This window comes from Colobus angolensis, unplaced genomic scaffold, assembly GCF_000951035.1.
Source record: "Colobus angolensis palliatus isolate OR3802 unplaced genomic scaffold, Cang.pa_1.0 Scaffold10, whole genome shotgun sequence".
NCBI lineage: Eukaryota > Metazoa > Chordata > Mammalia > Primates > Cercopithecidae > Colobus > Colobus angolensis.
The window spans coordinates 12335952-12351038 of record NW_012110919.1 but is presented as its reverse complement, the minus strand read 5'-3'; the positions used below and the strand labels follow the sequence as shown (position 1 = coordinate 12351038).

The 15087-nt window shown below is 38.3% G+C and overlaps 1 protein-coding gene across 3 annotated transcripts in view; it reads right to left on the bottom strand.

Annotated features, from left to right (window-relative positions):
* The window catches only part of ANO4 (anoctamin 4), a 405598-nt gene that overhangs the window by 68621 nt on the left and 321890 nt on the right, over positions 1–15087 (bottom strand). For all 3 annotated transcript variants that reach the window (XM_011934758.1, XM_011934750.1, XM_011934766.1), the window contains 3 exons: positions 14518–14652; positions 13353–13449; positions 8578–8638 (listed from right to left, as the gene is read on the bottom strand). In XM_011934758.1, coding sequence (XP_011790148.1) covers positions 8578–8638; positions 13353–13449; positions 14518–14652 — 293 coding nt within the window. The remainder of the gene's footprint in view (positions 1–8577; positions 8639–13352; positions 13450–14517; positions 14653–15087) is intronic.

Here is a 15087-nt window from a genome sequence, read left to right as displayed (position 1 = left end):
CAATAGCAAAGACTTGGAACCAACCCAAATGCCCATCAATGATAGACTGGATAAAGAAAATGTGGCACATATACACCATGGAATACTATACAGCCAAAAAAAAGAATGAGTTCATGTCCTTTGTAGGGACATGAATGAAGCTGGAAACCATCATTCTCAACAAACTAACATAGGAAGAGAAAACCAAACACTGCATGTTCTCACTCATAAGTGGGAGTTGAACAATGAGAACACAAAGACACAGGGAGGGGAACATCACATATTGTGGCCTGTCGCAGGGGTAGGGGGATAGGGGAGGCATAGCATTAGCAGAAATATCTAATGTAGATGACAGGTTGATGGCTGCAGTAAACCACCATGGCACATGTATACCTATGTAACACCTGCATATTCTGCACATGTATACCAGAAGAAAGAAAGAAACAGGATTGTCTTAGTTAACACAGGAAAAGCTTTTGGCAAAATTCTATACCCATTAATAATTTTAAAAACCCTCAATTTCTAATAATAGAAGGAATGTTCTTCAACTTGATAACAGACATACATGAAAGCCTGTAGTTTCTATCATACTCAATGGTGAAAGACTAAACACTTTCCCCTAAGACTGGGAATAAGGCAAGGATGTCTAGCACGTAACTTGTATCCAACATTATTCTGGAGGTCCTAACCAGTATGAGGCAAGAAAAAGAAACAAAACTCATGTAGATTAGAAAGAAAACTTAATTATTTTATAAATTTCATAATCATCTATGTTGAAAATATTAAGGAATCTATAAAAAAGCTAGTAGCACTAACAACTTAGTTTGGTAAATCACAAGACATATGGTCAATATACAAAAGTCAATTGTATTTCTACGTAGTAGCAATGAATAACTGACAATTGAAATTACAGAAAAATACTATTTGTAAAAAACTCAAAAAATCCAATATATAGGCATAAATTTCACAAAGTATCTGGAAAGCCTTGTACATTGAAAAGAATGAGACATTACTTAGAGAAATTACAGAATATGTAAATAAACAAAAAGCTAAATGACAATCTTTCCAAACTGACATTGATTCAATTTAATCCCAATCAAAATATCAACACTGTTTTTGAAGAAATTTAAGTGCTGATTCAACAATTTATTTGGAAATGCAAAGAACCTAAAACAGCAAAACAATTTTTGAAAAGACAAATACGATTTCAAGACTTATTATTATGCCATAATAATCAAGATGGTGTATTATTGCCATGTGTATACATACACATCAAACATAATAAAAATTATGAAAACAGACCCATACATATATGGCCCATTGATTTCAACCAAAAAGTACCAAGAAAATGCAAAAAAGAGAAGAATGATATTTTTGACAAATGGTACTAGGAAAACTGGATGTCTACATGGAAATAAATAAATCTGTCCCTTACATTATGCCATATACAAAACCAACTTGAAATAAGTCATAAACCTAAATGCATGAGCTAAAACTATAAGTTTTTTAGAAGACAATATAGACGAAAATCTTAGAAACTTTGAGTTTGGCAAAGATTTCATAAATAAAACATAAAGAACACGGACAGAAAAAAAATTTAAAGTATATAAAAAGAAAAAACTTGGTATTCAAAAGGCACCATTAAAAAATAAAAATGCAAGCCTCAAACAGGGAAGAATATTTGCAACATGTATGATAAAGCATTTCTATCCAGAATATATAAAAGTATTATTTTAACTTAAAAAGAGGACAAACAACCCAATAACAAATGGGCAAATGATCTGAGTGAACACTTCACCAAGTAAGATACACAGATTGCAAATAAGCTAATGAAAAGATGTTCAACGTTGCTACTCATTAGGGAAATGCAAATTAAAACTGCAACGGGATAATACTATATACCCACTAAAATGACTAAAATTATAAAGAGTGACAATTCCAAGTGCTTGTAAGAATGCAGAACACCTGGAATTCTCAAATCATGCTGATATTGACTACAAAATGATATGGCCACTTTGGGAAACAATTTCTTACAAAGTTAGGCATTCACTTATCGCATGATCCAGCAATGCCATTTTTAATTATTCATCCTAGATGAACAGATACAAAGGCTTTTATGAAAATGTAAAAAAAAAAAAAAAAAAAAAAAAAAACTAGAAGAGCCAATCGTTTCCAGTTTTATTTATAATAGTTAAAAACCACATCGAACACAAATATTCATTAACTGGGTAAGTAGACAAACAAAATATGACATATTCAGGCACTGGAATACTACTCTGTACCAAAAAGAAACCAGCTACTGCCACATGCAACAGCATAAATGAATCTCAGCAGCATTAACTGAAGTGAAAAGTAGCCAGACACAAAATGCTGCATACTGAATAACTTAATTTGCATGAAATTCTAGAACAGGTGAAACTACAGTGGTAGAAAGCAGGTTTCAGGTTGCCAAGGGACTGACTGCAGAGGCATGAGGAAAGTTTCGAGAGGATAAAAATATTCTGTTATATATCATCATTATGGTGATGCTTACATGACGATATACATTTGACCTACCTTGTTGAATTGTTCACTTAAAGTTGTTGGATTTTATTGCACATAAATTGTACTTAAAATTGAAAAAAATCTTCCCACAATCCCACCACATAAAGCAAACCACCATTAATATTATGACATCATTTCTTTCAGTTTTCATTTATATTTAATATTCAAAATCATGTTTTACTTGTATACTTAAAACAATTTTTAAATACAAGCTTTGTATTATCACATGCTTTGAGAGAGCAATTTATAATAGCTGATTATAATTTACCAAACTGTTCTATTGTTGAACATTAACATTGTTCACAAATTTTGCATATTATAAATAACTAAAGCTAGTTATTACACATGTGGTTTTTATCCTGGAAACTGGACCTTTTCTGAAGTCAAATTCTGCATAATATTTTGACTGAGCACTGGAATGCCTTCTAAGGGGCCTGCCTGCCACCAGCTGGCCTCCACTTTCACCTCTCCCTACACTGTTGCCAGTTACTTCCCAAATACAATTGATGACGTCCCTTCCCATATTATAACTCCAGTTGGCTTTCTGTTGCTTACAGCATGAAGCCATGTTCTGTTGTGGCACAAGTGGCCTGTGATAAGCAGCTCTCAGCTTTCAATGGGTACTCTGCTATGGGTTGAATTGTGTCCCCTCAAAAAAGGTCCCACTACCTCACAATGTGACCTTATTTGGAAATAGGGTCAGTGCACATGTAATTAGTTAAGATGGGGTCATAACTGGAGTAGGCTGGGCCCTTAATCCAATATGACCATGTCTTGAGAAGAAGATAGCCACGTGAAGACGCAGAGACACAGGGCAAATGCCAGGTGAAGACAGAGGCAGAGATAGGAGTGATGCATCTACAAACCAAGGAAGGGCAAGAACCATCAACCATCACCAGAATCCAGGAGAGTGGCATGGAACACATCCTTCCCTCACAGCCCTCAGAATCCCACTGACACTTTGATCTTGGATTTCAAGCCTCCAGAACTGTTATGCAATAAACTTCTATTGTTTCAAGCTACCCAGTTTGTAGTACTGTGTTACAGCAGCCCTAGGAAACTAATACACACTCAACTTCCCTATCACTATGAACAGCCAATTCTTCCTTTTCAGAGCTTTACAAACACTCTTGTCACCTAAGAATGTTATCTACACCTCCTTTCAACCCCACTACTTTCCCTGGCAAAGCTAAGACTTCTTTCCAATACCTCATACCTCTTCTTGGGTGAACTTTTTCTACTTTTCCTTTTGCCTCAGGAAGTTGACTACATAAACCCTTATTGGCCTATTTTAAATTGAACTTGCCCTGTATTATAATTATCAACTCTCCTTTAATATACTGAGATTTTTGAAAGCAGAGATCACATCTCACTCATTTTTGTGTATGAGTTAATGACATCTTAATTGACATACCTCACAGAAGATGCACAACATGGTGGACACACTTTGGAATGGCTCTGGAGTCAAATAGACCAGATCTGGTTTAAAGTTCAGGCTCCACACCTTATCAGCTACAGGAATCCTGGGCAAATTGCACAACCTCTCTGAGCCTCAGTATCCTCATCTATAAAATGAAGTTAGTAATTTCTTTCTAATGGGTGATGAGAAATTGATGAGGTATCCTATGTGAATGTGCATACAAACACGGTAGGCCTCTAGTAAATGTGTACCTTTTTCAACATACAATTACCAGTTTTTTTGTTGAACACGTAGATAAGACTATGAAATATAAAGTTAGCACAAATATCTAGAAACAAAAGGCTGATTCTTACAAAATGTATTTTTTTAAATGAGACCTACTTCATTCACCAATTACTAACAGGATCACACTAAATAATTACAATCTTGTCATTTCGATTAAAGAGCTCTGAGGATCTTGCTTTGTGTGTTTACTGGGGATAACTTAACTTTCGGCAATCCTAAAAGTAGAAATGAAAAACAAGGGAGAAAGAGAAAAAAAAAACAAACCAAACCAGAAACAGAACAGAGGGAAATAATCTGCTTCCCCAACAGGTCTCTGCCAACGTCTAGTTGCCCAATGACTCATTTTTTTTCCCTTGGGATAGGAGCTATTTAGTCCATAATTATTCTGCCCCTTGAACCTTACTGAACAAAAATGAGCATTGAGGAATGGGCCACACTATAATTCCAGCCCAGACCCGGCTCACAGCATACTTCAGGGATCCCCAGGGAGCCCTGCATTCACACAGATGTGACCTGAACAAACGTAGTGGAGTTCTGTCAGGATTCCTAACCCAACACCAAGGCCCTCCCAGTTTCTACAAACTGGTTCCAGATGGAGCCTTATTAATTTTTTCCGGTGAACACACAAAGCAAAGGTAACAAAATGAACATGTCAACCCCAGCCCTTCAGAAGTCTTGTAAACCACTTACATCTGTTCTCATCAGCTCCATATCTAGCAATTTCCTGAAAATAGAGTGCATTTGTTTTCTTTAATGCTGTAACTTGTCAATCATAAGAGATGATCCTGAGACCATTAAACTGAGCTCCATTAGAACTGACACGTTTTTATAGAACATCGTTGTCTCAAAGCAGGATAAATGGGGCTCAGGACAGGCACAGCAGTCCTTTATTTTAAGGTTCAGGTCTCCAAAACAGAAGGAAAAGGTAACAAATAATACCTGATTTTAGCAGTAGAGCAGAGGAGCTCAGACTGCCCAGTTTAACTCCTGGCTTTGCCACTTTCTAGCAACTGCTGCAGTATCCTTATCTGTCATATGAGGATAAGAACAGTACCTTTTTAAAAGTTTGCTGGAGAGATTAAACAAGATGATACATGGGCAATGCTTAGGACTGCATTTAGTACATAGTAATCCCTCAAAAATGAATGCTATTAATAGAACTGTTAATACTGTTGACTCTTTCAGATTTCTGCAAAAGGCATTATCTCTATCTACAAAGAAACACTTGGGGCAACTCATTCTTTTTCTCAAACTAGCACATTTCTGGGAATAATATGAGATTTAAGCAATAAGTTGTCATCTAAGACAAAGCAATTTAGAGGGTGAATTATTCCAGGCATGTCTTGCCTGGAATGGCCCTAAAATGTTCCCTTGTGCCCAAAGTTTATTATAGAACATCCATCAGAGTCTTACAAAGTATGCTCCAAAGCACAAGAGCTGTTAAATCTCCAATCCACCCACTTTCAACCTCAGAAACTTCTTAACTCCATGTTCCAGGCAGCCAGCACCAATCAGCTGAGGTTGGCAAGGGGATAAAACAAAACCTATTTGTCATCCATAACATAAAACTCAACTTGCAAAGAGGCATGCAATCCATTTTATAATGGAGGTACTGGGGGAGAGTAATCACCTCTGCCTTATGAACAAATGTCATCCTACCAAAATTTACTTCTATGTAGTCTCAGGAGGTAAACTGTGAGAAGAAACCACTATTTAATTCAAAGTATATTTGAAATTGGTGAAATCTATTGAAGTGGGTAAGGAAGTTTTGTGTTTTAATTCTTCCAGAATACCACTAGGATACCACTCTTTATATAGAAGTATTAACTCATTACACAGTAAATTAGCAGCCCAAGGCAGAGCTTCCAAATGACTATGCCAGGAATAATACTAATAACCCTTTCAACCCTTGTGGCTTCTAAGGCTAGGGTGTTTGGGACAGCCCTATCCATGGCCATGAGGAGGTTCCTCCACGTACAGAAGCATGCTTCATAAATATTTTCACTTTTATGTGTGCTATGACCTGAAAAGGTTTAGGAAATGAATACATTTAGGTTTACAATATACATTTAGTATTTAGGTTTGCAGAATACTGGATACATTTAGGTTTACAGAATACATTTAGTATTTACAATACTGATTTAGGAAATGAATACGTTTCCAAAGTCCCCTCATTTGTGACCATGGCAAAGCTTAAGCATTATATGGCTTATCCTAATCATGGTTTATGATACTAATAGATTCTAGTAAAACTAGATACACATTCTTTATCTGAGACCTCAGTCCTGTAATCAAAATTCTGTTAGGGTTAGTTTGTTTGCAAGGGACAGAGATGCATTAAGGGTAGCATGAACAGTGAAAGCTTTTCACAAGGTCCACCAATGAGGCAGGAATCCTACAGGAAAAAAGACATGGCCTGCTCAGAGACAGGATACAGAAGCCCGAAGCTTGAGAGAGGCCTCAGCCACAAGAGAGTCTGGGTCTTCATCCTGACACTCCACTAATAACATGACTTGGCTATATTCTCTCTTTGCTTCTCTCTGGGGGATTGTCTTGCATTTTCTCCCAGTTGGCTTTGTCGCCCTCTAATTTTTCCCCTAGTTCTTTGTTTCTACCTGTTTCTAGGTTCTGATTCTCATAACTTCAGCCTCCTAATTCCTCCTGGTCCCTACTTCTACCCAATGGTCAATTTTAATCTTTCTTTTTCTCCCTCCCTCCTGCCCTCTGTATTTTTCAGTGTCGATTCCTGCTGCTAACTCCCTATTTTCCTTTACATTTCCTAGTCCACATTCTTCATAATAAGAATCTGGGTGGCCCTACCAGTCCCTGTCTGGGCAGAACCTCAGGTCTTTTCCCAGGCCACTCACCAACCTGTGCTTTGACTGATCTTGGTTCAAATGCTTACTGGCTGAGAGGGACTGGAGTCATGGGGTTCAAAACATGTCCCTTCAACAGAGCTGTGATGGGTGGGACAATTTTCCTTTGACAGTCTCTAGATACAAAAGACACAATATATCAAGAACAAGCGACCTCAAGGGAACAAGGTTTTATGTTTCCACCTACCAAAAAAGATCTCTTAAATACGTTCACTGTATCATAAATAAATACTTTTGGTAATTTCTTTCTCTTTCTTCTTCTCTTTTTCCTTCTTTCCATCCATCCATCCATCCATCCATCCATCCATCCATCCATCGACCCACCCATTCATCCAACAGAAACTTACTGATTCCATCTATCTCAAAAAAAAAAAAAAAAAAAAAACATATGAGGTCTCTGATGATCATAATGGTCCTCAAGGACCATAAATCTACTAGGCAAGATAAGTTATGTGCGAAAATAATTTTAAGTGCCCTAAGAACAAAATGCCATGGAAATTCAAAGGAGAAAGACATCTTTTGGCTGGAGCAGATGACATTTTAGCTGGGGGCTGAAAGATGGGGAAGATTCCAATATTCATAGCAGACATAATGAACAAGATGAGCCTAAGTCTAAAGTTAGTAGAATTTTGTTACATCAAAATTCAGACTTTGGCAATTAAAGTTATAGGAGAAAAGTGTAATTGTAAAAAGTTCAAACCAGACTAAAATACATAGCATAAAGTTCGTCTCTCATCGTTGTCCACTTACCCTCCCATGAATCTTCCTTTCCAAAGGTAACTGCCATTAACTGCTTTCCATGAATTTGTGAGATGTTTTTCTATATCATTAAATTGAAGCTTTATAATTATTTGACTATTATATATTTGTTAACCCATTTTACAAAGAGGTAGGTTAAATAACTTGCCAAAAATCACACAGCCTAGTGTGTAAAGGGAGTTGAGATTTCAATCAAGTCCTGTTGCTTCCAAATATTTGATTGTTTCCATCACACCTTGTGTGATGGGGCTGTTAGTTTGAAATGGTATCAAAAAACTCAATTCGGTCCTGCAAATAGGCCTTGTTTTTAGGGATAATTTTGTACAGAGCTAGAAATAAGCTAAAGGTGGGTACTCACACGTTAGCCACTTACAACAGAAAGTCCTATATATACTGAGATGGTGTTTCAGTTATTCCTGACCTAAACTAAAGTTGTACCATAAGCTTTATTTCTGTGTCCAACAGAAAGTAAATTTTACTCTAATAACAGAGTGCTAACGACGCTGTTGAAGGTTTAAGAGAAATCAGACATGTCTCTCTTCTACAATATCATTTAAAATAAACCCAATAAATTATTTACCAACTTTCTGCTAATAGGAAAGCCAACTCCATTTACTCAGGCTTCTTTCTTTCACATCCAAAGTGAAACTTCTAAGGGAATATATCATAGGGCATATGAGGAAAACTCAAGTTTTATGGTTTTAGAACACTTACCCCAGACTGCCATGAAAACGGCAAAGAAGACAGTGGCTCCGTTGTCAAAAAGGTGGGTTACCTGCGAATAATAAGAATCAGTGTTGAGCTAATTTCTCATACACGATATTCCAATTCAAAGTTTTTCAAGTTCTGTAAAAATAGCTGTGATGATATGATGAGTTTTACAGGCTTTGTTTTGGGTGGGGGGAATATTCCGTTTGAACCATAAATAAGAAAAGGCTTCCTCTAATTGTGAGGTAGTTCATAGAGGAGACAATTTGTTCTTTTTATGTGGTTATCATCTAGTTGAACATTTATCAGCAGCCCCAATAGTGCTACTAAGAATTCCCTTTTGTGTACTACAAAACTCTTATACACATACATATGTGTATGGATTTAGTTATATTTAGGACCAGGAAGGTATTGTTAGTGCTGCTTTAAAGGTTTTCACCTTCCCAAGCACTGTTTTTAATGCCTCATTTATTCACTTTGAAAACATGGCTATTTTGTTTATGTAGTTTTGAGCAAACATTTTCTGGGCTGCCCTCTGGATTTCAGCCTTATAAAAAAGAGCAGAACCATTAACTAAATCCAACTCTACCCTTATTAAAGCCTTGGGTAATCACCATATTCACCTTCTGCACATAACACAAAGACAGCTAGCAACACTTTATTGCTAGAATAATATATTCTATTGCAAACACCACAGCAGAAAGCAAAAATATCCATTTTTACTGCAAAACTGCCAAGCTCATTTTTGCCTCCAGTATAAATCATACCAATGTCCATGACAAATTGAAATGATGACTGATAGGTTCATAAAGCATAACCTTTTTGGGGGGTACTTTATAGCTACCTATAAAGTATACTTTATTGTCCCTTCGAGAATGCACCAAATATAAACAGGTTTTTCATGTTATATCAGAATGCGAAGTATTTCAGATTATTCCAAAAGTTTCTCTTTCTTTGAATAGAGGAGAGATGGGCAGCACTCAAATACCTGCTGTGAGACAAATGTCTGAACCTTGTCTATTTCATATGCCAGAGGGAATGTTAAGCTGTGTATTGGGCACTCAGTATCAAACCAAGCTTGAAGGTTCTAGTGGTATTTGACTGGACTGTGCTCTCTATCAGAGTTTGCTGTTGTTGTTTGTTTGTTTGTTTGTTTGTTTTTGAGATGGATTCTCACTCTGTCACCCAGGCTGCAGTGCAATGGCGCAATCTCGGCTCACTGCAACCTCCGCCTCCTGGGTTCAAGCAATTTTCCTGTCTCAGCCTCCCAAGTAGCTGCAATTAGAGGCACCCACCATCAGGCCCGGCTAATTTTTGTATTTTTGTAGAGACAGGGTTTCACCATGTTGGCCATGCTGGTCTCGAACTCCTGACCTCAGGTGATCCACCTGCCTCGGCCTCCCAAAGTGCTGGGATTACAGGCGTGAGCCACCGCGCCCGGCCTCTATCAGAGTATTTACTGAGAGTTGCTAGAAAGTGTAGCTTGCACCATCAGTGTCCATTCTGGAATGGACTGCAGTTATCATTGTTTTTGGCTACCCGGATCATCTGTCTTCCATTCTCCTTTCTCCAGGTAACTCCTGCTGGTCCCAAGGGGACACATGGCTCAAAATAGAACCAATCAGAGTACTGCCCTGGGGCTGATACACAAACATTTGGAGACAGACAGCTTTCTGCTGCAGTTATCAATTTGACAATATATGAATGAGGAGGGGTAAGTTTATAGGGGCTTCTGGTTCCTAATGAGATGGTCAGTTAGCTTAAGCTGATGGCACCTTCTGCCAAAATCAGTCCTGCAGAAGCAAGATAGTAGATTCCAGGGACTAACAAAACACAAAAACAAAAAACACAGACCCTGAGAAACCTCAGGGGAGATGGGAGGTTCTCTTGAACTGGTATGTGTGTGTGATGGTGGTGGTGTGTGGGGAGAGGTAGGTTGTAGATACCAGGTAGAGTGAGAACACAGGTTAGAGAAATATATAAGCTCTACTCTAGCCTCTCTCCCTCAAATGGCCATTGGACAATTAGTTTCCCCTCCCTCAGAAACCAGCTAAGCAGGCCACACCACAGGTGCTGGTGTTCCTGGAGCAATATCACGGAATGCTAAAAGTCCTGTTCAGTTAGACATGGGTGAAAAGCAAGTGCTACCTGGATAGCTGCCCCAGGGCATTCACTCCCTAGTCCACCTCCTCTTAAACCCCAGGGTTGGCAGATTATAATCAAGTGAAGTGCCAACACCCAATTCTGCTTTGTTATAAGCAGGTTTTAAAATGAAACTAACCAGAAAAGTCACCTGATAGAGTGGTAGCACACAGTCGTGCCTGGGGCACGCTGTCCTCTCTGTAACTTACCAGGATTGAAAAACTTGACCTTGGCCTCTGACCCTTACTCAAAGTGGCTGACGCCTCCAGAGGACAAGTACCCATAGGCCAAAATAATGAAATATAGGGGGAAGACAACAACCCCTCCCCTGCAAAGAAGATTCCCACAGACATAGTGTAGCAGCAGACCAGGAGTTTAAAATAAGCACAAAAATTCACTTAAGGAGACAAGGGAAGGAAGACGTAAGCCTGGAGCCAAGGCAGCTGGTAGCCGTCTTTTCTGTTGTACAGAGAACTAGTCTACAGAACGATCATGTGGGCAGGGACACCAGGGGCCCTGAAGAACCAGTTCCAGGCTGTGAGGCCCTCATGATTCCAGAGAGTGAGCCACCCCAGGATCTGTTCTAGCAAAATGTACCATTACACAGCTTTCTGCCTAAGCCAGTTGGAGCTGGGTTTCTGATTCCTGCAAACACAAAAGTCAAGGATACAGCATCCCTATCAGCAGAACAGCCACTGACTGGACTGGATCCTAGCTCCAATCTGATCTAATATTTCTGTGTATCCACAGTCCCATGAAATCACTCTGATGTCTCTAATAAATATTTCTAAAGGAAACCCTGTATAACTCCAATTCTGTCATTCTAAGGCTTTTTATCTTTCATTTTACTAAGTTTCTAGGCAAGGCCAAATGTTAAATTCAGAATCTAAACATCTTGTGGCTTAGTAGGGAGCAGTGGTAAAGAAGGCATATTTTGCGGTGCAATAAACCAAGGCCCAGCTGCTTATTGCTGGACATGCATGACCATGCATGAGTAATTTTTACTTCTTTGAGTCTCTGAATAAAATGGAAATAATAATACGTATCTTGAAGTTACTGAGAGAATTAGAAATAATCAATGTAGATTGTCTAGCTATTATTATAGCTGTAACTATTATAATTATTATTGTTCTAGGTCTTAAGTTAGGGACAATAACTGCCAAAATAAGCCCCTATAAAATCTGAGCATCATAAACTATTCATGATGATTCCTTAAAAGAATGATTAAGGATCTCCTAAAAAGATAATTTTACTCAAGCATATCTTTCCACATAAAAAAAAACTAGGCTTCCACTTTTGGGGTTCCCCAGAAGCACAATTTTAAAACCTGAGTTATTCATGCTTATATCTGACCTGTAAACAAAATTATATTATTGACAAAGCTCTTAATCCTCACCAAATCTCTATATCCTAAAGTCATTCTGTTAAATTTATCCTCATCCACTCAGCTCTATCTGAGTGTTTCATAAAGATGGGGAGAGCATTTTGTGCTTTTTTTGTCCCTTGCAACATAAGAGCTCAAATCTTTCTAAAACCACAGCTCACTGCTGCTGTCTGGGCTCCTCCCACACAGACTGGCCACCTGCAGTACTAAAGACATTCTAGATAGGCGGGATCCTGGGTTGCCTATCAAATGTTCCCTCGTTTAAAATGAACAAAACTCTGCAATGCCATGAGAGTAATTAGATAGATCCAGGCTTCAGTGATTACACAAGCTGGATAAAATCTGCCAGTGCCATTTATATCTGAATCTGGGCAAGCCAAAAGGCAGTGGATCTTGGAAAAGGCTTCACAAACCCAAATTTCAGCTATTGTTTTGTGTTAGGGACACCATCACCTAAGTATCAAAAAACTCTAGGAATGTGAGAAACATGTCTAAGAAATAAAGTGAGGCATATCACGAGAAAGAGGTATGCAATAACACATAATAGAAATAGTGGTGCCATGTATTTTTTTTTTCTCAAAGCACTTTCACATATATTCTCTTCTTTAGGCCTCGTGTCATGCCATTAGGGTAGGACAGAGAGGACACATATTTCCTGCATTTTTGAGACAAGAAAGCTCAGGAGACTGAGCTGCTTTCTATGAAAGAAGATTTTCTTAGAAAGGGGCACGTGTGCAGGGCTAAAGAGGTAAGTGACTGAGCTAGCCTTGAATGGAGGTCATTTTGACAATAATGATGATGAAGAGGAGGCAAATGATGATAGCTGTCATTTACTAAGGTCTATTTACCAAGCACTATGCTCAGTATACACCTTAACTCCATGTGAAACAAGCATCACGGTCTCCATTTTGCAGATGAGAAAACTGAGACTCTAAGAAATATCTTGTTCCCAGACAAAGAAATGGTAAAGCGCAGAGTGAAAATTTGGACCTAACTTTCTCTGACTCCAGCACTGTGCTCCTCACACTGTGCCATGCTGCAGCTCCAATGGATGATGTCTAGAGCCATGCCTTCCAAATACACGGACATTTAACAAAGATATCTGAATTAGAATACTGAACGATGGAGATAAGACTATCTTACAACATTCGCTTGAAAATCAAGGACTGGAAATGACAGAATAGAGTTACCTACCACCCCTGAGGAAGGCATATGTTAAATTCAATCCATCTAAAACGCTACAGTTTGAAATTACCTTGGCATATACACAGCTGTCTGACAGCCTCATGAATGGACAGTATTTATCACACACAGGGCACATGATGATATCTGTAGCTTGGCAGACTTCTTTACTGGAAAAGAGAATAGAAATAACTGCTTTTGATGACATGGAACATTTTTTTCTAACTTCACCAGAATGTTTAACTAGTAAATAAGATCCAGTAGATTAAAATTTTGCCCTTAGAAGCATCTTAGCTTTATCTGTTATTAATGTAAACAAGTTCTTGCACATTTAAATACTTTGGTAAATCTACTTATGAGGCTGTTCCTTATTTTTACATATTAATAAGTTAAACTCAGGAAAACACATGAAGCCAAACATTGATGGTTATATCCCAAATTATAGAAATGTCCTTCACTTTTCAAAGGTCTGAAGCAATTTCATACTGAATTAAGGGAGTAAGAAGATTATATAAGATACTTATCTTGATCTCTATGTGTATGATAAGTTAAAACTAATATGGAAAACATAACATAAATGACTAGAGATTCCAGCCCTATCCTGGGGGAAAACTATATTTAATTAACACATTAACAATTTCACCAGAAAGTAAAATATTTTCATAGGTGGAGGCTTAATCACTCACTTTTATTTTTGCAATCACATTTGAAAGGCACATTTACAATTTAAGATCATTGTCCAGCCTTGCAACAAGATCTTTGTGAGTACCTTGACCTATATTCTGGTGAGACAACCAAGATAATGATCATCGACACTGAACCACTCCCAAGGTACTAGCAAGCTGGTGAGATGTCTTTCTGGCTCAAGTTGTAAAAACACAGAATTTGTAAGAGAGAATTGTTAGTTCACTATTTTGCAGTATCAGCTGAGAAAAAAAGTGAAAAAGTTAAAAAAGAGAGCACTTACAGCCAGTGAATGAAAATGGCTTGTTCTGTAGACATACAGTAGCTTTTATGTCTGAAAAGGTGCCTTTTACTTCCATGGTTATCTGAAGACCATGGCAGCAAGGACAATGGATGGAGAGGTCCTAGTGAACTGAAACTTTGAGTTTTTCCATGAGAGGGTAGGAAGTTTGGGTGAAAAGCTAAATGTCTCCACAATCTGTGAACACCCCAAAGTGCAAACAGCCACCTCTAAGTACTAAACAAAGGCAAGCTCCCCCAAGAGCTCCCCGTACCTGACTTGGCAGTGATCCAGAGTGGTGACGCCATACAAAAAGACAAACAATCCAATGAAGGCAGCTGGGAAGAGCATGCCAGTGTACCAGCCCAACCAGGCAAAATATAACCCAATCTTCTCTCCAAAGTACCGCCTGTTAAAGACACAACAGCCTTGCAAATTACAGTGCAGCGTGTAAAGTTAAGCATTATGAAACTTTGTGTAGTCATCTTACTTTCTAGTGGCCTTACTGGTAAACTGCAAGCAAAGTAAGCCAAGATAATAGAACATCCAATCAAATCTAGGATCTGGGCTTACATTTCTTCTACTACTACTCTCTATCAGAACTAGAATTAGCCCTTCCATAAAATAACATGGTTGTATACAAGCTTATTCTGAGAAGACAGAATGGACTGGAAGGGGCCAGAGTGGGCAAAGGGAGACCAACTAGGCACACAACTGTCATAGTCCAAGTAACAAGTGAAGGCAGTGGAGATGCTGAGGTGGGGCCTGATTCAAGAGATATGGTGGAAGTAAAACCTATAGGATGGGAACTTTTTAAGAGATGACATTCCCTAGATGCTCCACA